Source organism: Plutella xylostella, chromosome 15, assembly GCF_932276165.1.
Source record: "Plutella xylostella chromosome 15, ilPluXylo3.1, whole genome shotgun sequence".
In the NCBI taxonomy this organism is placed as follows: domain Eukaryota; kingdom Metazoa; phylum Arthropoda; class Insecta; order Lepidoptera; family Plutellidae; genus Plutella; species Plutella xylostella.
This window is the reverse complement of record NC_063995.1, coordinates 4,547,597-4,573,910: the sequence shown is the minus strand read 5'-3', so window position 1 is coordinate 4,573,910 and position 26,314 is coordinate 4,547,597. Positions and strand designations below refer to the sequence as shown.

Here is a 26,314-nt window from a genome sequence, read left to right as displayed (position 1 = left end):
CAAGCCTCCTCGAATCGAATGATGTACTAACATAGAATAACAAGTAGTGCTAGTCTCGTTATTCTATGGTACTAATCACCTTATATGAGTCGGGCGCATAATGGTCAGTCAGCGACTGACTAATCCTTTCGCCATGGTGATAAACCCTAGTGTAGCTCTCGCACAGTAATAATGAGTTAATATTTGATATCCCTATCCTTAGAAAACTGTAATTTTGTAATATTCTAGTCTATGAGTATACTTCTTAGATATTTCTACCTTGTTATACACCGAACGCAACGCCTGTCACGTATCCGAATAGAATATGAATTCATTAAGACTCAAGTTATAACTATTTTTCCAGTTGAACATGTTGATGCGGCTCCAGGAGGCAGCCAACTACAGCGGCAACCAGAGCCAGGACTCCGACAACGCCAGCCTCGACTCCAACCTCACTCACGACAGCTCCATGGGCAACGAGCTTTGAACTCACTAAATCATACTACTTATATCTAAACCACGGATTATACATTTTTCATACAGAGGCACTATTACAGCCACTATTTTGATATCAATGTAAATACAGTGAAGTCAACATGTATTCTTTTTACTATAGGAACCTACCTAAGTATTTTTATTTTATTAGCACAGTATCGTCTAAAAATAAGATCTGTGTGTCTCTACGCAAAGCCAAATAGTTGCCATATGTAAATTATTTATATTATGTATCTATTTAAGTGTTAATTTTTTATTTAGATTACTATAAATTCGATTCGACTTTTGAGTGTGATTAAAAAATTAGGTAAATTATGAAACTGCCTATTCTGCTGTATTTGCAAAATATATTCAAATAAAAGAGCGAGAGTAGGTACTTTTCAAACCAGAACAAACTGTTAATCTATTATTTTTGTTTCCAAAATTATTGTGATTATTGTTTTTTTTACTGTAAGTTAGTAAAATTATTACTTTGAGAAAGGACGCATAATCTTGCAAGAAACAAATAGCAGTGAGTGCCTGGAGTAAGTATTTTTGCATTTTTATGAAACAATCGTGAAGTGTAATTGTTACTGTTATTATTAAAGCGATGTAGCTTTTACTATTGTTATATTTTTTCAAAGTTAGGGTAAGAACCGCATTTGTATTACTACTGTATTGTATGTAGTTATAGTATATGTAATTTTTATACCATTTTCATATAAAACTCATGTACCTAATAAAGTATTTATAGGTGTAAATAAAAAACTTTTAATATAATTTTTTTCTATGCGATTGCACTAACTGCCCTATGCCATAAACAATATAATGGCAACTTGTATAGAGATGTGTAACAACATAGTGTTTGAATATTGATTGAATTGTGTGCATAACAAGAACGTGATATCTACAATCTATGCTTTACGAAATTGTGAAATAAACATTGATTATATAAACCACCTAATATTTTAAATTTCCTACCTGCATTACCTCTAAAAAAAATTTAATAGACAGGTGAAAAAAGAACACGCTAAGAATGATCAATATTTATTAATTCATGAAAAATTCATACATTTTCAGTGTTTAAATCTAAAAAAGAAAAACCTTGATAAATGCTAAATCACCATTCCAGCAATACAATGCAGCCTTTTGGACGGAAACTCTAGGACTAGAACTATTGTTCAATCTTGACACTAAACTTGCAGGAACCATCAATTTATTTGTAGTCATGAAACATAAGGCACAACCTTTGTTTAATACATAAAAATATGTATTAATTCCAAAACTATAAAGTATACAGGAAAACCTGAATACAGCAGTTAAACATTATCTCAAGTTTGTGAAGCTTACATAAATAGGAATGGCTGAATCTTTTTCTACAGTCAACTATTAGTCACTATGAATATCTAAACTTAAATTAGATAATGAAGGCACAGATGATTCAGAAAAATCACCAGAATCATCACTGGGTAATTTATGATGACTATTTGCCTTACTGACAAATTCATTTCTATTGTGAAGTGAATTACTTACTGAACTCGTCAATTCCTTAGATCTGTTCTGTTCACTGATTTTGTACATCATTGGGGAATTTGCTTCACTTAGTTCTATCAAATCTGCTACATCTGATATGGACACAGAACTTTGAGAGCTTTGTGAGTTTTGATGAGGACTGTCAACCCTTGAATGCTTATTTATGTTAGGAGAAACCATTTCACCCTCTTCAACAACAGTGGAGCCTGGTGATTTCAAGTTGGGTTCTAAATCAGATTGCTTGTCATTGGTTGGCGGAGATGAAGAAAAATCACAAGTATATTCTGGTGTATTGGTTGCAGACTTATTTGATTCATCCATAAACTTTTTCATCATGGTAGTATAACTGATATGTTTAGATGAAAGTGAAGTTACATTGCTTGATGTAGCCAAAGAGATTGAGTCTTGTTGAGGTGAGTTCTTTATTTCATTTTCAGACACAGAACCTTTATCCTTTTCAACTGGCAACACCTCAGAAGGTTTATCTGGTATACCAGATGTATTTATGCTATCAGAAACATGGTCATAGGGATTTACATCAACATATGATGTAGATTCGTCACTGTTATTAGCAGCAATACTTGTCTCCTCAGTCTTTAAGGGATAATTGTCATTGTATTTCAGTCTTAGTGTACTAACATTAAGTAAATTGCTTTGAATTCCACTCAATTTGGAATGGCCCATATTAGTATTATTACTCTCGTTAATTTTTAACAGGTGCTTCTTGCTGTTGTCTGTATGGTCCTCTCCCTCATCATGAATCACAATATGATCATTAGGAATATACTCAGATCTAGTTTTTTCCCTTGCAGAGTCACTTGATGTATCTGTATCAGAATTATCCAAAGGAAGTTGGAGATGAAGTTTATTCTTTTCATCTGATGATTGATCTGATTGTGAATTGGACTGGCTTGAAGAACTGTTATTGCAGCTCGAATCTTCATGCACTATGTATGTAGAGTTTTGGTCATCTCTGTGAACAACTGTACCATCTCCGTGATCATAACACTTGCGTTGATAAACTTTTGATATATTCTTCACAATGGAAAGCAGTATAGGTTCTTTAGTTTCGTCATAATTAAAGCCATGAAGCTTATCTGCTAGCTGCTTTTGACCCTCATACGAGTATTCTTTACCTTGTCTTGTTTCAGACATGTAAACAAATAAAGTATTTTTTAGTTCACAAAATTCCAAGAATTCATGTACAAGTGATAAAGTTAGAATGCCTTCAGGAACTTTTAAGATATTGTCCAAGCTTATATTATGTTTGATAATTTCACTATCTTCTTCAAATGCCAAGAAAACATTAGCACGCAGAAGGGCACGAATTTTTGCCAAGGAACCGTTCTTTTCTAACGCCTCCATAACCAAATCTCTGAGTTCAGTATCCTCTGTTTGAGCCATCATCCGTTTGAGTTAGTGTGACGGAATTAATATAAATGCACTTATATGAAGAAAAAGGCAGACTATTATGTCCGTAATTAATTGTATAATTTGAAAAAACTAAAACCAAGCCAACCAACAACACAACAAACAACAACTGTCAATTTGGTCAACCATAGAGTATCTTGCTGTCAACTGTCAAATCAATCAAATGTCACCCTGTTGTCAGTCACTCTGTGTGTCACGCACAGATGAAAAAATAACGTAGAAACACTTCTTCTGATTCTGAGGGAAAAAAACCTGAATATGATCGTTGAGCAAAGCCGTGGCGGAGGAGTATTATGGTCGTATTATGTTCGCTTCAGATGTGCGGCCAGCCACCGAGAAAAAAAACACCGCTTTATTTCCATCACTATGTAGGGTACCTACTCTACCTACCTACCTAACTAATAATACTTATTACTTATTAACTATTTTGGTTTGTAGGTAGTTTTATGTAGTCTAACTTAAAGGTACTTATTGATAATGTTCACTTATACTTACCTACCTCATATAAAATTAAAGAAAGTTCCTCCCTAGTTACATACATAATTTTAAGATAAGAATAACTACAAATCAAAATTTTTTGATTCAAAAACGTTACAGGATAGGTACTGAGACTAGGGGTAAACGACACGGCATGACGGCATACGTACTAGTACTCCTACTAGTATGACTATAGGTAGCTAGTTAGTGTAGGGGTCTTTGTGAACGTGCTCGATTACAGGGGGTGACGGCTTGCGCCGGGAAAATGTGGAAAATTCAGACCAGTCAGTCGGGTCGCGCGGCCGTTGCAACACGCGCCGTCACGCTGAAATGTAGCACGGCTAAATCAAACTTTTGGTCTGTTTTTCAATCATATCTTAAATTAATTGTTGATAAAATTTACAAATTCAGTGTTTCGTTTGATATGTTTTACTATAGTGAAAGAATTTACACACAGTGCCAGTATAATGTCAAAATACTAGTGGCGGGAAACAGTTTTGATATCTCGCTTGACGTGTTGTGTCCTATGTGTACGTAGAGAGAGCAGCCGTCTGCCCTGCTGGGCGGCCGACATGCTGGATTCGCCGTGAATCGATATTTTTGGAGCGTTGTTTAGCTGAGACCATGGGGTCTAAGGCTCGATAAAGGTAGGAGACATTATTATTATCACTTGTAGCTACAGTAGCGGGGGCTGGGCGCTGCCCGGGACCTCTATTAATAATAACCTACCCGGGACCACGTTGGGCGCCAATACCTGCAACTACTTGTAATCACAAGTTTATAATAAGTAAACATATTTAGTTATTTATATGTAATTTAATTGATAAGTATAAATAATTGAAATTATTTTGGATTTTCCATTATTTTTTGTTTATTTCAATACCGTCAAAATTAAAAATTATTTAATCAAACTGCTGAAACGAATTAAAAACAAAAATTGACCAGGGTAGATGTGTCAATGGTAGATGTGATCCTAATATGCCACCTACCTATGTAGATTAACATAACATATACATAACTTAATCAACTAAGTTACCTAAGTATTATTATTTTGAACCTAAATAAGTAACGTGGTGTACTCATGATCGTGACATCGTTCACACCTATAATCAAAATAATTAGGTAATATGTATGTAGTAAGTAGAACTATGTAGGTATTTTTAAATTGAATCCTTATTTTAAAAAGAAGATAGGTTTTGATTTTTTGATTTTGATCGTAAAAGGTAAGTCCTATAAACTAAACTTAAGCTACTCGTAAGTGTTTCTAGTCATACATTTATCATTTTATAAACTTATCGTACGGGAACCCAGACTATCACATCTCCGCCTGTCTCAGCATTATAACTGCAAGTTTGACCTAAATCCAGATTCGTACCAATTCTAATCAATGCAAACTTTTTAATAACCTACCTGCTTCCTGCTTTAGTCAATTTGTTGGTGTCAGGCCTATATAACAACGCGGACTCGGGTGTATCCTGGTGTCAGGTTAACATAGAAGCAATAGTGAATAGAGGTACCTGCTAGTCTGCTGCGTGTCAAAATGGTATTCAGTTCGACACACGACACTACCACATTCGATTTTTATGTGCAGCCATTACAACGGATATAAGATACCATAAGATAAGATACATATACGTAGTATATATATATAGTAGTAAGGAGTAAGAGTAAGGCACAGATAGATCGCGAGTAAAAATAATAAGTAGGAAAACTTACTAGAGCGATAATGATTGCCTATCTTTTAGTTCATTTCATTGTACATATTTCATCACGTGCTATTGTGTATAGTGTGTAGATAGATATAGGTACCTAATTGAATAGACCAGCATAGATATTTCAAAATAGTGGACCTGATACTACTGATACCAACAGGGCCATGGGGCCATAAATTTAGAATAGCAAGTAAGAACTAGTGCATTTCTATAAGTTACTTGAAGTTACTAAACAATATACTATGTAGTAGTAGGTACTTAGGAGCACAATGCCGTTTTTACGATTACAGAACACATTAGTAAAATTCGAATTATTCTCAATATTTTAAATTTCAGCATTCAAAAAGTTATAAGTTATATATACGAGTATTTTTACAACTCACAGCTTCTTGCTAATTGGAATTGGTTCCTCGAATATATTTTAACATTTTCAGACTCGTTCGTAATCCATCAAGTCTCTCTTTTGACGAACTTCATCAGTGACGCTTTGATCATGCTCATATAATAAGATTTTCCTCTCAACTTTTTCATCCTTTTGATTATTAGCACGTAATATAAGCTAAACAGAGTTCCAATTCGTTAGGTACGTAAGGTATGAGTTGGGTACATTGCTCGTAGATTTTGAAGGTACCTACTTGCTTCGTAAATATAAAATAAGAAACTACCTACCAACTGAAAGTAGAATATAAATACAGGGTGTCCCACGGTAATGCAACATGAATGGGAAGTATACCTTAAATACTTAAAATACAGCATTTTAATAAAATAAGACCTTATTTTTATTTTAAAAAAACTAGGTATGTCAGCTGCATTCATAGAATTTAATTTAAGTTAATATAATCGCGTAGAACCGGGAATCGAACCAGCTTAAAACGATGAAAAAAAGTTTGTCATTGTACCATACCAATCTAACCCTATCACTAATGAAGTGACGTATTTTCTTCCACGAGCCACAATGAAAAGGGAAAGCTTTTGTTTAACTTATCATCCGTGATTTTTAACTTCAATATTAGGTGGTATTAGTGTTACAAACAATGGATGCTACTTGAAACTTTATTACGATTTTGTTCCGTATATTGGCATATATGAGAGTCTCGATTAGAACTACACATTTTTGAATGGCGCCATAAAGATAAAACGTAATGGTGGTGCTGCCGGCTGCTTGCAGTTATCACATATGAAATGAATGCCGGGGGAAATAAGGGCTAAATCGTCGACACAAAGAGATTAGCGAGTTTCAACGAATGTGCCCGGGGACCGCGGACCTCATACATCAAGTTCTATATCCAGCACTAAGATGCCGAGTTAATGGACTTTTAAGCGATTTTAGAACTTGAATTGTATAATGTGGTGGGAGTTCTAAATGTGCATTTTGCAATGTGCAGTGGTTATAAGTTATAAGTAAATGCTACTGTTTAAATTAAATCCAAGACCAAGATTGAGAATAACGTGTGCGATAACTAATAAATCGGCCGTTGGTGCCAAATCCATGTTGACTGTTGGTGTCCGCGCGGCTCTGGGAGATTAGTCGCACGCCGCCGGCCGCTCGCCTGCGCAGGGCCAGCCCGCCATACTGTTACGTAGTATGTGTATACTTCATAGTGTATACTTGATAGTCAAAGTGAGAGTAAGTACATAAGGTACAAATTCCAAAGTGTTGGGCCACAAGCTCACCTCTTTTGACATAAGTAGGCATACTATATTTAGCTGCTTTATAGTATTGCAGCATAAAAATGTACCTATGAGTGCCTATGAGTATTTCGTAAGTACCTAGTTAAAAGCAGTAGACTTTACAGTAGGTCTGATCAGGAGCACTAGGAATAGGAAGTTGCTATTGCTGAAATGATTCAGCCAGTTTGCTCTCAATTAGAAGTCAATTACAATTCACACAGGATGATTCGTTGAGGCCACGGCGGGAGTGTGCAGGGTGTACACAGTGCGATGCGTGCGCCGCTGGCTCGCGGCCCTCGCAGGTGATTTACGAGCTTACTTACCAGCTTCAGCCTGTAGATTTGTGTGACTGAACGTAGCTTTTGTGCAAACAATTCGATGTGTTGCGGATCCCGATAAGTGTTGCCGGGGGCTTTTGTTTAGTTTATGCGCTATTGTAGGAGAGTGCTGCTCTATCAGGCTATGTGATTGTATAGGATTGGGGGAGTAAAGTGGAAAAATAATTGTTAAATAACATTAATTAAAAACGGGACGAACTGACGAAGAGGAAGTGAGAACTAGGAGTTGTTATTTTATGTGAGTAGCAACAAAACGTGCCGGCGGCGGCGCGCCGCGGATTACGCGTCTGCAGCAACACTTGCTCCATAAATCATCACCGGAGTGATCCGGCGACGACCACCGACTGTACTCGAACCAGTAATCGAATTTCTTTTACCGACTCTTTTACTTTATGAGCGCGTAACGTGTAACATTAAACGTACTTCATACAAACGTAAGGACCTTTGTTCCAAAAAGGGTAGGGACAGGCGGCTGCTTACCAAATACTTAACATGTAAAGCGCGCTTTGAACTTTTTTCCACTAAATACTTGGTAAAATACGTGTTTTATTTAAAATAAGTTTTATAAATATTACAGTTATGTACATAAAATTTTAATTGAAAATCATGCAGTTGAGCGGCCATGTAACGATGTTTACAAAATTAAATAAAACTCCTGCTGGTGCTGATGAAATAACTTATAGTTATGAAATGACTATAATTTCGATCAGATTATTTTATTATTTCCGTCTCAATAACGCTGAAATATTACACGATGCATTATGTTTTCATAAATGACATGGCTACTATCGAACCATTATTTTCCGAGGTGCTACGAAATTGCTACGGCTATAGTGCTACGCGCCTCCTAGACGCTACAGTTTCGTAGCAAACCACGGTTTAGGAAAAATATACTACCTGCCTAGGATGTAAAACAAGAAATAAATTTATGTTTTTTTAACCTAGTTAGATAGCTAAATGCAAGATAGAAACAGAACAATACTCTGCATCGTCGAATCAAGCATGTTTTCAAGTTCTAGACCAAATAGTCAGTATGCATGCCATGCCCCTTCAAGTTATGCATATGCTGTGGTAATCCAGCCGTCATGTGTCGACTCAGGTGCAAGATGTTCGTGTCATGAGCCATTTCCCTCCACGCGGGATTACCACACTTCACTGTGACTATGTATACGAGCCTCTTACATGCTCTGCCACCCTGGTAGAACGTTATACAACGTGCCGTTCCTATTACAAAGTATCACTACGTTCATGAGTTAGTTTTCTTTGTACGTATAGGGACATAGTATTTCACAACACATCAATTTCACTCCAAATATGATCCCGCACGATATACCCCCATATTATTTTCCAAGCAAGTAAGTGAATGTTCATAAGAAAATAAATCTGGCGAAGCAAAACTGAATTTGTTACAGCGCTTTCCTTCACTTTCATTATAATAGATAATGCTTCCCCTTCTTTCGAAAGTATATGGAAAATAAATTGAGTTCTTGATAACTTTTTCGGTGACGGAATAAATTGAATGTATGTAAAGTCCTTGTTTACGGATACCTTTTGACGAGCCACGTGGATGATGGCTGCGTTCCAGGTGAATAATACTGCGGACGCTCAGCTCCAACCTGCCAATTATTGTTCATGTCGACGTCCATTCCACATTTTAGCTTGCGGGGATTGCGAGACCGACGGAACTATTATGCACAGATGATTTAAATTAATGTTGTTCTGTTATTTTTGGTAACGCTACATAAAACAGATATACGTATTTAAAATAACTTAAGGATTATAAACATTACTTAAGTAGGTATTTAATTAAGTTATAACGAATTCGAAAGTCGACCGAATGGCGTAGTGGTTAGTGAGTCGACCGAATGGCGTAGTGGTTAGTGACCCTGACTACTGAGCCGATGGTCCCGGGTTCGATTCCCGGCTGGGGTAGATATTTGTTTAAACACAGATATTTGTTCTCGGGTCTTGGATGTGCCCGTAAAATGCCAATAGGCCCGCCCCCTATTACATTGGGACTAACATAACACTCTGGCGAAAAGTGGGTGCAGCAATGCACCTCTGCCTACCCCGCAAGGGAGTACATTAGTACAAGGCGTGAGTGCGTGTTTTTTTTTTAATTCGAAAGTTTTAAATTTACAATAAGTACCTACCTACCTAATAATCCCATTAATTATTGTAGAATGACGCGCGGACTCGAGTTCTTTATAAACCACACGTCACGTTCAATACAAGACGGAATGTAAAAAGGGAAGTCAAAGTTTTAAATTGTGTCATGTGTGGTTATATGAGAACCAACATGTTGCTATGAGCGAGTGCTATGTCGGTCACTCTAGGGCTCCGCTACAGAAGGGGTGGTATTCTTAGAGACAATCAATACTCAAGTCTGCATATTTAAATCGGTGGCGGCGAGGTTAACGGCTTCCCCGCACATGAGCTTGTACATTTGTATGTGGCTTATCATTTATTAAAGTTAACTGTAGCTACGTTGAGTTTGCAATGAAGACTGGCTCTCCGCAAGAAGTTTCAAGCACCTACCCTCCATTTACCTTCACATAAGCCCCTCGAGAGCTGTATCACATTACGCTGAGTACAGTGGGCCGCTCCTCACTCTGCACTCGGACATCGATCGCCGACCGCTGGCTTCAACTGTACCGCACGTCAAATGAATTGCCGCATTACTGACGCAATCTATACTGTATCAATCATTATTATTAAGCTGTAATATGAACTGAAACCGAAATTTGGTATTAATTAATCCATTAATATCTGCCACAAATAAGCACGTATTATTAGTGCAACAATCTTTTATACATGTAGGTATATGTATAATATAATACTTTGTCATTTTCATATCATTTTATTGATTGCGTTACGGGGAATTTACTGTGGGATAACAGGTGTTATTATATCAGTAGCTTGCTGGACATCGTGTCACGGGAACATTACTATTTAAATTATTCAAACAGGGCAATGACAAGCCGCATAATGGTGTTAAGCTGTTCTCGTGCTATGTAGTATCTCTGTTTATCACATGTGCGTATGTATATAGTTATATTAAACAAGAGTCATTTTAATTTACAACAGGATAGGGCCTCGTAAGGGAGTGTAATCCTGCATAGCATAAATACGTCATGAGACGAAGTAATGGAGGGTGTAATTCTGGGTGTTTAGCGAGGCTCAGAGCAAGTTTGTTCTGTAGCTTATGAAGACATAACGTAGCCTATATAATGTATGTGATATCGACAGAAGGTTTAAACGTATCTTGGCTCATTCCAAGGGTTTGAAGAAGGGATGACAGCGGCGGCCGTGAGATGAGGATTCATTCTCAACGAGAAGATATAACTTACACTACAAACTGACAACACAATACAGTACAGTTAGATGTTTTATTTCCAACTGCCCAATTTAATTATAATAATTCCAGTTCTGGTTGTGTTGTTAAGTTATTATACCAACAACACTAATTAACTAAATTCAAACAAAGCATGTTATAAAACAAAAGAAGTATATTATAAATCTGACAGCGAGTTCGAAACTTTTATGAAATGGGTCAGTGCTTGATTAACTAATCTCATAATGTGTTTAGTAATACCATACCAACCTTTTCTGTTATCTCTCATGCAGTATAAACGTAGACTTAATTATAATTATGTGTGTTAGTTATTCTATGCGGGCAGTTACTTCGTCACTCCAAAAAAATACAGTATTTTTTATACATTAAGTAGTTAAAATAAGTTGTTATAAGTTATTATAGATAGATAGATGGTCTTTTCCATTTTCATAGCAATTTAATAGAGAGTAAAGAGAGTGCTGCCGTTGTCCCGCTTCAGATATTACTGGAAGAAAACTAAACTAAAACTCAACGAAAAGTGGAAAGAGTAAGCGCAGACAGTAAATCCAATTTAAAACTATCAAAGTTTTGGCACTAGACATAAGTAATATACCAAATGTAAATAGGTACCGAGCGAGCGTTTTTAATAAAACTTCATGACTTATTCCAAATTCTGTAGATTCAACGAACAGTTTAGGAACTCTTGAAAATGACCTGTCTGCGTCTGTGCGATAGCATTTTATAGCGTCTTAGGTAATCCATTAAAACATTTTTAATTCAGTTAGAATTTTCTCTTATCCTTAAAAATATGTTAAATAAATGTGAAAAGTTGCCCAGTTTCCACGGGCACAATGAAATCTCAACTCATTAAGGAAAATTAAAGCGTAAGGAAATTAAAGCGGCCTGAAACTTACCTATTCCGATTAATTGGTCTATGAGGAATCGGAGTTTTTGTAAAGTTTATGTGAAGTGGGTCACTTCATTAGCGCCAGAGAGCGGTTTAATGGAAATGTCTGGTCGCCGCCCGCCGGCCCCGCTGCCTTCTACTCGCCCATGTGACTCGCACCTAGCCCACTAATCAACTTAGAGGGCCAAGGTTATTGAAACTAATGAAACCTTCAGACGGCGATTGTTAATTCTTCAACTTTGAACTATGACTTACTTAATCGTTCTCCCGAGATCCATTTCCGTAACACTTCAACATAAAACTTAAGTTTAGTAAGAGACAAAATATAAATAGAAAATGATAAGCTCGGCTGTAACTTGAAATGGAAGAACGGCGGCGGCGCCGGCGGTCCGGTGTGGAAAACTGACATTCTGATCTTTATTTGAAAATACTTCATTACTTTGGGGAGTAAACAATAACGTTCTATTACATAGTTGTTAAAAAACCGTTACGTACGTAAAATATGTTAATAATGTTTTACCTAAAGGTGGAAACTTGTTAGACCATCTTTAGTTTATTTTTAGATTATTATATTTACTTAGTTAAGTTTTCCTAAAAAAATAAAATAAAATAAAAATAAAATAAAATAAAAATAGAAAAGCCTTTGAACGTTATTAACATTTAAAAATAATAGCAAGAGAGTCTTGTTACAGTTGTTACACTATTGTGGACGAAGCCCGCCTGCCAATACACTGCTCTGTTATAACGAATTCCCACAATACAGACCTGTCTGTAAAACACTATTTTATTATTCTCAATGTTATACAACTTCAAAATGATTAAATTATTTTCGGTAGATTTCAAAGGTTCACTTAGTATGGCTGTCGGTTTCTGCCTGGCGGGCCTGGCTGAGAACAGTGGCTGTCAGGGCGGGGGCGGCGGCGGGGGCGGGCGGGGTGCCTCGGGAGCGCCGGCGTTAAATTACAATTACCATGTTTACCGCGCAGCCCCGCGCCGCGGCCGCACTGGATTCGGTTCAGAAAGCAGTGTCGCCGCCATTTTTACCGAACGATTACTTAACCCCGTCTCTTCGTTTTGAAGCTCTTGGCGCGTCAACAAGTTTTTACTTTAGTCACTTTGGTTTTGGACGTTGTGAAGGCTTTATTGTACACAGACTTAAATTGGTTAGCGGCATAGTATAGCCCACAGTTACTAACACAAATACAAATAAATGTAGCAGGTATTCTAAGACAAACTTACTTTACTTACTGTCATGTCAACCTTTATCATCCATTAGTTTATTTTTATTATAAAATACCTATACATATGATATTATAAAATAACTTATTTAATATTAAAATACCATTGATCAGCGTGTTTATTGGATAAATCCTCGATGTAGGTATTTCAAATATTTAAACTTCCGTTCAGGTGCAAAACAAACACACGACTGAAACACACATTACACAACAGCTCGGTCCGGATACGGAAACCTGAAACAATAAGAATATACAGTTACTAAACGAACGCTTTCCTTTGAGTCCCATTTTATGTGTTCTTGTGTCACATTTGTAAATTGAATGGCAGCAATTTAACATTCGTTGTTCAGAGAAATTGCGCATTACGATAAATTGGACGCGTGTTCTTGGACAGGGTTACCTTTACATAAGTATTAAGTATTTCAAATAAACGTTTCTGTACTAAACTATTTTGTAATTAAGAGGCACTATGTAGTGTGATGATGCCAAAATTGATGTGGAAACCCATTTTCCGCTTGAAACACCGTCCATTCATGCAAGAAGTGTAGCCGAGCGCACCGCAGTAGGTATTTGCTGAATCCAGAATAATAGACTTTAGAGCAATTAATGGTGAATGTTGATATTAACTATACCGATGTGTTAATTCATGGTACATTGAAGCCTCGTGTAAGTCTGTAATGACCTTAGGATTCGAGCAGTCTACGCCATTTCTAACCTTTGGCGGGTCTCTAGAGACTCTTAATAATTTAAACCTATTTTCATGATTCGACTGCAACCGTACGCAGAACTGAGTTAGTCTAACGAACCACGCAAGTTAATCAACTTTGTGGAATTGGACTGAGTTGGCAGAATCTCGCCCTCAATTTGTCTGCAGTGAAATCTGAAGAATGTGTAGCTGTTCAGCAGACAAGGTGACTGTGACGTCATTGTGCTCCCGCCGCGTTGTTTAACTTGTTCCATTGTGCTTGCAGTTTCCTATTGTCGGGTTAATTCTACTATGAATCGATTACTAAATACAGTAACTAATTAGTCACTCATCAACCTGAATCTGATCTAATCATTCCTACGTGTTATAGTTCAAAAGTAGAAGATTCGCGGTATAGTAGGTAAGTAACGACAGTTTTAAGCGAAACATGTAACTGTTGTAATTTATTTCTATAATTAAGCAGATACATAATAATATTAAATAAACTAATAATAGAAAACTTATATTTGACTAGATGTATATATTTACAAATGTTGGTGGCGCTCTTCTGTTGCACCCCACCCAAAGGTACCCATAATGCTGGCTGCGTTTCCTCTTTGTATCGCCAGGGATAACCTTGTATGTAACTTAACTTCTTATCTTGTTTTTCTTATTATCAGTTTACTTCTACTACCTCCTCCTTACTTACTTACTCCTTAAGATGTGCTACTAGGTATTTGGCACCGTGGTGTAGTCAGATTAGTAGCCAGACAAATTCACAGGGTGCGCCAAATATTACAATATACGAATATTATATATTATAAGCTCTCTGATGATAATAAGCGACAGTTAATACATCATTCGCATGGTTCCTTTTGTGGCCCCTTGACACCAATAGTGCACAAAACTGACGCAGTTGACTCATTACTTACGCATTGCCTACTAACCTCGAGGACTTTGTTGGAAAATTTAAAGAAGTCTCTGCATATTAGAGATAAATTAAATGTGTAATCCAAGTTGGAGACGCAGTGGTACATTCGCGATGCATATTAATTACAAATTAGGAACAAAGTCTTGACTTGGCGCGGAGTCAACCCGCCGCGCTCCCGGGGCTGGCCCACTCGTCTTATTGCCACTTCGCTCACTGTGAGTAAGCAAAAACTTATCGACTACGAACCAAACAAACACTATGCTTTCAAAGCGTTCAATAGTATATACTAACAATTTTCCGAGTAGACAAAGAATAAACCCTGAAAAAGAAAACATGATTTGAAATGAAACGAATCCTTTTATAAGACGTTGTAACAATGCCGTAGTATCCATGGCTGGCGTTATCGCCCCAACACGGGCTGATTAACTGACTCTATGACCGACTGGCGGCGACCCCGGGGTCTCACCACACTTAGTATTCCACGCCAGCGCCGCACACCGAAACTCATAAGGGGTACGAGTACATTTCACTATTTTAGGTCAGGATTCAGAAGAAGCCACGAAACGAGGCTAGTCACGTCGAAGCTTGACTGCTGAGCCGTGGCTGTGAGGCCTGTACTGGGCCCCAATATTAAACCTAGTTTGGAATACCGACAGCGGGCCGTCCGAGAAATTAATAATGTTCCCGCCATGTCGTAGGAAATCTCATCCTGTGAATCCTTATTTAAGGGCCCGTACAGGGTGACGTGCCGCGCCAATTTTGGGTTTTCAATGCTCTTCACACAGCACACGCAGTGACACGCACATATGTAAGTTTGCACAGTGGGTCGATAAACTTTTACTCGCCAACTTTATTGACAATTATGTTCAAGTACATTTTGGGTGATTTTAGGGTAAGTAGGTAAGTATAATTCTTACTTACACTGGTAGGAACCAGGAAAGAGTAGAAATTAATAGGGGTGCCACTTTACTCTATACTCGGAACCCGATTAGCTTTCTCAAACAAATGTGGTATTTACTTGTAGAAAGGTAACTACAAGTATTAAAGTGTAGATAATAAGTTTCGGGCATCCTCCAGCCAACTGAACCCCGACGACAAAGCAAAGTAAATACATAGTGTCGCAAAAGGGCTATACTAAGCCAAAAGGGGATGACTCAAGGGGTCATTCTGAACAACTTTTGTTCTAAGAGATTTGCAAATTCGCGAAAAAAAAAATCATTTTCCATGGTAAAAAGTCACATGTCCAACAAAGTTTCTAAAAAAATTCAAAAATTCAAAATACAAAATATTTTATTTCGTAAACTTACATACTAGTTACAATAGTTGATGGGGTATCCTTTTAAGTATAAAGTACCTGTGCCAGGATACCCCGCTCTTCCATATACTAAGTACATTTTAAACAGTTTCTATGAAAAAGGTTTTTTTTTGTTAATTTCCAAAACTCGTAGAGCAAAAGTTCAGAATGACCCCCTGTCTTACTCCTTTTTACCCGACTGCCGAAGGAGGAGGGTAATGTTTTTTGATTGTATGTATGTATGTTTGTCTGTTTCTTTGTTCCCTCCTGTAGCCTAAACGGCTTGATAGATTTTGATGTATGAGATATTGTTAGAAGCGTATTGATGGCGCGATGGTTATAGGCTATGTGACATTCCATAAAAATGTACATAGCGCCCTCTAGAGGACATAACGTGATGATCGAAAAAATAATAATTCAACTTTGCCGTGTAAGGTATCAAATGAAAGGGCTTGATTTTCACATCACAAAAATATGCATATTGAAGGTATTTAAATAAAAACACCAAAATTATTGAAATTAAAAATGATCATGAACTACTGACGTAAAATTTCATAAAATAAAAACAACTAAAAAGTTACAAATAAAAAAATACAATTATAAACAAACGAAAAACCCGACTGTACGCTAAAAACATGAAAACAAGTCCCAATGTTAATGGAAAGTATCGCAGGCGGGGACCAACTTGACCGCCACTCAAGGCCGTTTTCTAAGTAACATTCAGCTAAATGGTGAACCCTCTGCTGGTCCCCACCTACGATACTTTCCATTAACATTGGGACTTGTTTTCATCTTTTTAGCGTGCAGTCGGGTTTTTTGTTTGTTTATAATTTGTTTAGTACTATATACCGCTTTTTCAATACCTGTAAGTACATTTTTTGGTAGCAGCATAATATTTTTACTTAATTTTAGGGTTTCGAACGTCAAAAGAAAAAAAGCAACCGTTATAGGATCTCTTTGTTGTCCGTCTGTCTGACTGACTGTCTGTCACCGCCCTTTTTCTCAGAAACGGGTAAAGATATCAAGCTGATATTTCGCATAGATGGGGAGTAGGTACCCCAAAAAAAATATTATGGTACTCCCTGTCCCACACAAGTAAATTGGGGCTTATATTTTTTCCAGTTATTTTGATGTGTATCCTTTTTTTCTTTGTTGTATTGTATAAGTATATGTTTCTTTTCTTTAAATCTGTATTTTTTTTGTTGTTGCTGTCTATGTGTCGAATAAATGTATCTTTATCTTCAAATCACGCCATCTATCGTTTGTTTTTTTGTGGCTACTGTCTATAGAAGAAATTCCGTCATTGACAATTTTACGTTACGAATTTATTTTTATTTTTACATTTTCGTGGAGAACAAACAGCATTTTGTTAAAATAAATATAATAATAAAAAATATAAAATCGCCCTCTCTTTTTGCCGACGACCGAATGGCGTAGTGGTTAGTGACCCTGACTACTGAGCCGAAGGTCCCGGGTTCGATTCCCGGCTGGGGCAGATATTTGTTTAAAGACAGATATTTGTACTCGGGTCTTGGGTGTTGATATTTATATTTAGTATCTATCTATCTATGTATTTGTGTAGATATATCAGCTGTCCGACACCCATAACACAGGTTCTGCCTAGCTTGGGCTCGGATGGCCGTGTGTGAGATGTCCTTACATATTTATTTATTTATTATTTATTTATTATTATTTGCCAGCAGAGCCAAACCTGTCCTCAATATCGCTTAGTGTAACTGCTATAGAAGTTGCTGATGCAATTGCTTCTTTCTACAATGGATACAATGGATGCCGGAGGTTTGGATGGTTTACGTCCCGAGCACCTAAAGGAGCTCACGTCCTTGACTGCGGGTGATAATGGGGGCAAATTATTGGATTCCTTAACAAGGCTATGTAATTTCCTTTTAAAAGGCCTTCTAAACTTAGAGGTTTGCCCTTATTTATACGGAGCATCGTTGTGTGCATTGACAAAAAAAAGTGGTGGTATAAGACCAATTGCTGTTGGGAACTTATTTCGTCGGTTGGTTGCAAAACTGGGTTGTCGGTCTGTAAAAGATGGGATGGCTGCATACTTGCAGCCACGACAACTGGGTTTTGGTACCCAATTAGGCTGCGAGGCTGCCATACACGCCACACGGGCATTTGTTATGGCTGGAGATGATACGGACCATGTCGCAGTAAAGTTAGATATCTCCAATGCGTTTAATACTTTAGAACGAGATACAATACTGGGTGAAGTTAAAGAGCATGTGCCCACACTTTTTCCATTTTTGAACCAGTGTTATTCTGCGCCCAGTAATCTTTTCTTCGAGTCTACTCCCATATCATCTCAGGTGGGAGTCCAACAGGGTGATCCATTGGGACCCCTTATATTTAGCCTGGCAATACATAAAATTGTCTCTTCACTGAAGTCGCCATTAAATGTATGGTACTTAGATGACGGCATAATTGGAGGAAGCCCGGATATTGTTTTAAGAGACATTGAAGAGATTATCTTAAAGTTTAAGGAGATAGGCCTTGAAGTCAACGCAGATAAGTGTGAGCTTTATTTTTGTGGTCAGGTATCGACAGAGTGTCTTGCTCGTTTCCATAACTTGATTCCAGGAATAAAAGAATTAAACAGAGAAACTTTTACTCTGTTGGGTGCACCCATATTTCCTGAGGCCATTCCAAGAATCATAGAGGAGAAAATCCGGTCCCTTTTGTTGGCTCAGACGCATCTGAATAATCTCCCTGCTCATATTGCACTGACTCTTTTTAGACATTGCTTATCGATGCCAAAACTTACTTACACAGTAAGGACAGCCCCTGTTTGGCATTTCAGTAACGAAGTGTCTGAGCTTGACAGTTGTTTGAAAAGCACCCTTGAAGAAATATTAAACATCAACTTGAGTGACGAGCAGTGGTGCCAGGCGGGACTACCCATTCGTCATGGTGGTTTGGGAATACGACGGGTGAAGGACACTGGACTTGCAGCATTTTTGGCCTCATCTCACGGGGTAGTGGAACTGGTCACTCACATTCTCAATGTTAATGGTGATGAGTTTCAATTGCCCTTTGTAGATGAGGCTTTAGCTGCGTGGTCGGCTTTGTGTCCTGGTTGTGATCCACCAGATCAGCCAAAATCTCAAAGAGGCTGGGATGATGTCCGGGCTCAGATCGTTTTTGAAGATCTCGAAAGGAGAAGCTCAGGCGCAGACTTAGCGAGAATTAAGGCATCAAAGATACCAGAGTCTGGGGCATGGTTACATGCTCTCCCATCACCTCAGTTAGGCACTTTAATGGACGATGACTCATTAAGGATAGCAGCAGCCCTTAGACTTGGTTGCAATATCTGCGAGCAGCATAGGTGCATCTGCGGTACATTAGTTGATGTTAAGGGATATCATGGGCTGAATTGTTTGAGGTGTACTGGCAGGTATCCAAGGCATCACGCCTTAAATGACATCATCCGAAGGGCATTGGTATCTGCAAACATCCCATGTGTACTGGAGCCCCCAGGTTTGAGCCGGACAGATGGCAAACGTCCAGATGGCTTGACCCTTGTTCCCTGGGAGCGGGGAAGATGCATGCTGTGGGACGCTACCTGTGTAAGCACCTTTGCTGCCTCCCACTTACCTCACACTATTTGTAGTGCCGGATCCGCCGCAGAAAAAGCCGCGCGACAGAAACACCTCAAATATGATGCCCTAAAGGCTTCGTATATTTTTATGCCTGTCGCGTTTGAGGTGACGGGTGTTTGGGGAACTGAGGCCAGGTTGTTAATTCGTGCAATATCCCGACGACTGCGAGATAGGGGTTTTGACCGTCGCTCCGGGTCGTACCTGTCTCAAAGGATATCCGTGGCTATACAGCGCGGAAATGCAGCTAGCATAATGGGTACATTTGAGCCAGGTACGACCAGGGGTGGCCTATTTTACTAGATATATTATTATTATTTTTAATGTAATATTTTTGACGAAGCACCACGTTGCTGATGTTTTTATTCTATTGATTTGACGATGTATATTACAGAAAAAAATATGTTTTTATTTTTATATTGACGAAGCATGTTGTGGATTATTTATTGTTTGAATTTTTATATTATTATTTTTTTTGCATGATTGTATTTTGAAATTATCTTAATAAACAACAAATTATTTTAAAAAAAATATAAATAATTATTACTTATGAACACATAACAACTTGATGCCATTAACAGAATGAACTTAGTAAACCCAGTAAACCTAACACATCCAGAGAAAAATAAAATCTCTTTCTCTCTCTCTGAAAAACATACTTAATAGCCCAAACTCGATGCTTTTAGCTATTAAATCTTTGAAATAAAATTCAGTCACCTCCGTGTTACTGCCCTCATCAGATCCTCACGAGACCATGCCTCTCATGGTGAGACTGTGTTTTTGAATCCTAACCTAATCTTCCTACGTATTGTCATCACTTAGATCCATTCACTATATTCCTGCTCCTCATCCCAGGGCCGTGGGGACCGGAGGCACGTCAGCTTTTTAAAGACATCAGCAGCAGACTAATAGAAGTCTCAAGGGACCCTAGGGCTGGCACTTACCTATCACAAAGGCTAAGCATCGCTATATAGCGGGGTAACGCGGCCAGCGTCTTGGGTACCCTACCCGACAGTGGCAGCGATCTGGCCAGCATCTTCTTTTTAGTTTAATTTTAATTTTATATTAGTTAGTTTTAGTTAGGCATTAATAATTATAATTTAATCAAGAAGTACTTACTTACTTACTTACTCCGCTGGCTCAGCGACCCGAAGTGGATCTTGGCCTCAGACACAAGAAGTCGCCACTGGTCTCTATCCTGCGCAGTCGCTCTCCAGTCGCCTGCCTGTAGTTGGCGCAGGTCCTTGCCGACTTCATCGCTCCAGCGATATTTGGGACGGCCAACTGGTCTACGACCACTTGGTACTCCAAGGTAGGCCCTCTTGGCAGCGCGATCCTCCCCCATCCTTTGCAGATGACCAAGCCAACGGAGTCGCTGGGATTTAATGTGACCAATGATGTTTGGCTCGGAAATCAGGTCTTCGATTTCCTGGTTCTTCCGTACTCTCCAGCTACCATCTTCCCTCCTAGTTGGTCCGAGCATTTTCCTCATCACCTTTCTTTCCGCAACCAGAAGTTTATTCTCTTCCTTGAGAGTGAGTGTCCAAGCCTCAGAGCCATACATCAAGATCGGCCGGATTACGGTTTTATAAATTCGGATCTTGGTTTTCCTGCTGAGAAGCTTTGACACTAGCACTTTATGAAGAGCAACGCTGCATCGGAGGGCGTTTTGTACTCGGATGTCGATCTCCTGCTCCCTTGTGTTTGTGTCAGTGATCGTACAACCTAAGTATTTGAATTTGGCCACTCCCTTATAGGCTGTCTCTCCCACTTGCAGGTTATTTCGTACCTCATGGTTGCCTCGGTGTCGTGTCATGTGGAGGTATTCGGTCTTTTCCGTGCTGATTCTGAGCCCGACCCTGTGAGCTTCCTCTTCCAGTATCTTGGCAGCTTCTTGGACCTCGCGTTCACTCTCCCCCAACAGAGCTAAGTCGTCGGCGTACCCGATCACCTTGTGCTGTCCATTCAGTTGTACTCCGCCATCATGTGTCAACACTTTTTGGATGACATACTCCAACACCAGATTGAACAGCGCGGGTGACAAGGCGTCTCCTTGCTTGAGCCCGGTTACCACGGAAAAGGCGTCAGTCAGGTCACCGTCCACCTTTACGCGCATCCTACTTATGCCCGTAGCCACTTTTATCATGGACACTAGTTTTCTCGGCATTTTAAATACTAGCAGTATTTTGAACAGTATTTCCCTGTCTACACTGTCGTATGCCTTCGTGAAGTCCACAAAAAGTGCGTGAATGTCTTGCGCGTATTCCCACTTCTTCTCCATTAGCTGTTTAAGTAGGAAAATCTGGTCAACGGTGCTACGATTGCGTCGGAATCCACACTGGTAGTCTCCCAGAGTCTCTTCTGCATACGGTTCCAGTCTACGTAGCAGTATGTAGGAGAGGATCTTCTTCCCCCCGGACCGCCGTATGGTGTACTCGTGCTAACTAGTCCGCGCAGATTATTTTCAAAAAACTAATCAAAATTTTGTAAAACTTAAATCAAAGTGAAATAATAGGAGTGCAGAAACGCTAAGGAGGTCAACTTGACTGTGACGTCATCCAATCCCCGCGCTTGGCGTAAGTGCTGAATAACTCTAAGGACTGTCCAATCAAGGGTGTGCGCAGGAGTAGCCATCTTAAACACCCCGCATTGGCCCCTCCCACTTTGTGCTAATTGAACGCTGCCCACGCGCAAGCCCCGCCCAGTCGAGTCACCACCATCTAAGCCACGCCCCGCTGTCTCACAATTGGCTATTGCGCTCGACGGACACGCCCCGTCGCCTGCGCCGCTATTGTACCCTCACTTTAAGCCACGCCCACTGCTATTGTGCCCCGATACCGCACTGAGCTAGTGACTCACTCCTAACGATATCTGCTTTCCTGGTACTTTGATTGGCCGTTCACTGCGAAACATAATGCACAGAAGTATGTCGGATCCTGATATGTCTATCTGCCTATCGGAAGAGAACCGATCGCCTTTGCAGGCGGTTTCTACTCGCCGTCGTAGGCAGGACTTCGCTGTATCGCAGGAGCGCGACCACTTCGAGTCATTTAAACTGGAAATGCGACAGTTAATATCGAGTTTCATGATATCGCAAAGGGAATCAGCAAATGAACTCAGGAGCACTATGAAAGAACTGCAGGAGGACATAAAGCACATACAGGGAAGTCTTGAAATTGTCACAAGCCAAAACGAGGAGTTAAAGTCCTCAGTCGGCAAGCTGGAGACCGTAGCCAAAGCGAACCGGGAATATATTTTATTCCTGGAAGAAAAGCTGGAGGAAGTACAGCTTAGTTATCGCAAGACTAACTTTGAGCTGAAGAGTGTTCCTAGGAAGGAGAAAGAAAGCAAACAGGATCTGGTGGAAATGGTCCTTGCGCTATCTGATACTGTCGGCTGTACACTAAGTAAATCAGATATTAAGGACATTTACAGAGTAAAAGGCAAGAATCATGAGCAACGTAACACTCCGATTGTGGTTGAAACTGGCTCTGCTCTTCTGAAAACTGATCTACTGAAATTGGCAAAGTCATACAATATTCGCAATAAATCAAATAAGTTATGCGCAAAACACTTGGGTTTTAAAACACAAGAGGACACGCCAATTTTTATCTCTGAGAATTTGACACGGAAGGGTGCCCGCCTACATTTCCTGGCTCGTGACCTCGGTCAATCCAAGTCATATAAGTTCGTGTGGACATCTTATGGGAGGGTCTATGTGCGGAAGAATGAGCAATCGCCTATTATTCAAATCAAAAGTGAACAACAAGTTCAACAATTGCTTAATAATCAAGACTGACTATACATTCTTCTGCACATAGTACACCTCATCAATTTTTTGCTTGTAAATTTGCTAGTAAATCTTTCACTCATAATTTTTTTGCTGTGCGTTATGATTATTCAGCTATGTACTCTAACAACACACAACCACTGCACGTTCATAATCAAACTACTACTCAACGAAAACTCACACACACACTCACTAACACTCTACATCACAAAAACGAAAACAAAAACACGTATTAACACATATAACGTTTTACCAGGTATACCACCTCTCACCAAGAACTCACTCACACACTACAACTCAAAACAATGTAGCTCTACACACCTTACACCACCTTCTACTCTTACAACCATTGCCGCCACTATAATGACTAATTTCATATGCTCTACAAGTAATGGGTGACACTCTCAAAACTCTGAACGACTTAGATGATATTGAAATAGCCCGATCACTGGAATGCTCTGCTGATGAACTTGAAAAACACGTCAGTATTAATAACAACGATTTCACACTTATTGCTCAAAACATAAATAGTATCTATTGTAATCTAGACGATTTCCTCATTACGTTGTCAACTTTTTCGTTTAAAACAGATGTCATTGTCCTAACAGAGTGCCGACTTGACCCAAGTAAACCCATACCTGAACTACCCAACTACGCCTCATACCGTACCGAGCATCTCCTTAATCAAAATGATGGTGTAGTAGCGTATGTGAAAAAATCTCTTAGACATACAGTCAAGGAAATTAATCTTACTCATGCTTCTTGTCTGGAGGTCAATGTATTAAACAATACAATCCTCGGCATTTACAGATCACCGTCTAACTCAAACGCAGAACATTTTATTAACTCCTTAGGTGCCCACTTAGATAATTATCCTTCTCACTCCAGTATAATAGTTGCAGGTGATATAAATATAAATATTCGACCTAAACTAATAGAGCCTTCAAATGAATATAAAAATAGAATGAGCTACTTAAATATGTTATCAGCCTACGGTATTCTGGCAGGTCATACCTTTCCAACAAGGAAACGAAACTGCTTAGACCACCTCATGTTAAAAATAAATAGAGTTAAGTTCTCAGCAACCATCGCCATCTTAGATACCACAACTACCGACCATTTCTCTACGTTTCTTACAATCGCTAAAATAAAATTCAAACACAAAGAATCTAAAACTAAAACCACTGTTAATTTTGATGAAGCCTTAAAATATTTACTTAATAAAAACCTGTCTGAGTTACTGTTCTGTGATGACCCTGTGTCCCTAACCACTATATTAATAGATAAAATTAGTGAAAGTCTAAAATTGCATACCAAGGTGACGATGGTCCCATGCAGTAAGCAAATCCTAAAGCCATGGATTACTCCTGGGCTACTTCGATGCATTCGAAACAGAAACAAGTTGCAGAAAAATCTACGACAAGATCCAAATAATGACATACTTCGCATTACATATCGGCGTTACAGAAATTACTGCACTAGCTTAATTAAAAAAATAAAAAGGAAATTTGATCGAGAAAACATTATTAACTCACTCCACTCTAATAAATTACTGTGGGAAAACATAAAAAACATTACATATACTAGTAAAAAACATGACTCCAATATTGAACTACTTAATATAAAATCTTCAATCTCCAAATCTGCTGATCACATTAACCACTACTTTGCCAACATTGGAAAATCATTGGCAGTTCAAATTAATCCTGATCAAACAAATAACTCTAGCCCGCCACTGGACCACATATTTACACCTCCGCAATCTTTTGTCCTTCTGCCAACTGACCTGGGTGAAGTAACGTGCACCATAAATAACCTAAAGCTGAATAGTGGAGCTGGTTGGGACAATATCCCTAATAAATTCCTGAAAATAATGGTTCATCAGATAGCGCCGATCATTACTCATCTTACAAACCTATGTTTCGCCAAAGGCGTTTTCCCAAATCTGCTGAAACAAGCTGTGATAACTCCTATATATAAGGGAGGGGACAAAGAAGACATTAGTAATTATAGACCAATTTCGGTCCTACCAGCCATCTCAAAAATATTAGAAAAACTAATCAATGTCAGGCTTATGAACTACCTCAATAAATTCGACATTCTATCCCCAGCTCAATATGGTTTCAGGCAAGGAAGATCGACTGAAGACGCAGTCCATGAGCTAAGCTCCTTTGTAACACAACAGCTTGATAGTGGCCGCAAATGCTTATCGGTCTTCCTTGACCTGAAAAAAGCGTTTGATACGGTGTCCATTCCAATCTTAATACGCAAGCTTGAAAGGATTGGAATAAGAGGGGTCCCACTTTCACTTTTCACTGACTACTTGTCTGAGCGGAAGCAAAGAGTTAAATTACCGGGTTGTATCAGTGGAGAGGAGCTGGTGTCTTACGGTGTACCACAGGGTAGTGTGCTAGGCCCAACGTTGTTCCTTATATATATTAATGACCTCTGCGGAATAAAGATCAACAACGCCCAAATCCTGTCGTATGCGGACGACACTGCTATCACTTTTGCTGGTACATCCTGGTCCGAAGTAAAAGTATGCGCTGAGCGGGGTTTGGCCCAGGTTTCCCTTTGGCTGACACATAATTTACTAACGCTAAACACAAGCAAGACCAACTATATTTGCTTTGGTATTTACAATAGTTCGCAACCACAGGGCGACTTCACTATGAAAATCCATAGCGAAGGTTGTGACGACGTAAATCGCAGTATAGGTATTTGTGATTGTCCAACCATAAATAAAGTTTCCAAAGTCAAATACTTAGGCGTTTTCGTGGACCAGCGACTATCATGGTATTCTCAGTTGGAGCATGTTGGTAACAGAATAAGAAAACTCACATGGCTGTTTAAAACACTTCGACATGTGATACCTGATACACCTGCCAACCCTAACGATT

At 38.9% G+C, this 26,314-nt stretch overlaps 3 protein-coding genes across 5 annotated transcripts in view; 2 read left to right on the top strand and 1 right to left on the bottom strand.

Moving 5' to 3' along the window:
* LOC105398384 (protein sickie) overlaps window positions 1–1,412 on the top strand; it is a 144,904-nt gene extending 143,492 nt beyond the window's left edge. The window contains exon 34 of the mRNA XM_048625954.1: window positions 344–1,412. Coding sequence (XP_048481911.1) covers window positions 344–466 — 123 coding nt within the window. The 3' untranslated portion in view covers window positions 467–1,412. The remainder of the gene's footprint in view (window positions 1–343) is intronic.
* LOC105398385 (centrosomal protein 43) lies at window positions 930–3,545 on the bottom strand. Its single transcript, XM_011570467.3, has one exon. The coding sequence runs from the start codon at window positions 3,391–3,393 to the stop codon at window positions 1,843–1,845; it is 1,551 nt and encodes a 516-aa protein (XP_011568769.3). The 5' UTR covers window positions 3,394–3,545; the 3' UTR covers window positions 930–1,842.
* Window positions 3,546–4,146: 601 nt separating this feature from the next.
* Window positions 4,147–26,314, top strand: part of LOC105385393 (gamma-aminobutyric acid type B receptor subunit 1) — a 111,265-nt gene continuing 89,097 nt past the window's right edge. For 2 of the 3 annotated variants that reach the window (XM_048626115.1, XM_048626114.1), the window contains exon 1: window positions 4,147–4,541. The gene's annotated coding sequence lies outside the window, so the exon portion shown is untranslated. The remainder of the gene's footprint in view (window positions 4,542–26,314) is intronic. The other variant, XM_038107768.2, reaches the window with a different exon arrangement.

What these genes read in the sequence shown, in the direction of transcription:
- LOC105398385 (XM_011570467.3), bottom strand. Translation starts at nt 3,393, where the DNA reads ATGATGGCTCAAACAGAGGATACTGAACTCAGAGATTTGGTTATGGAG.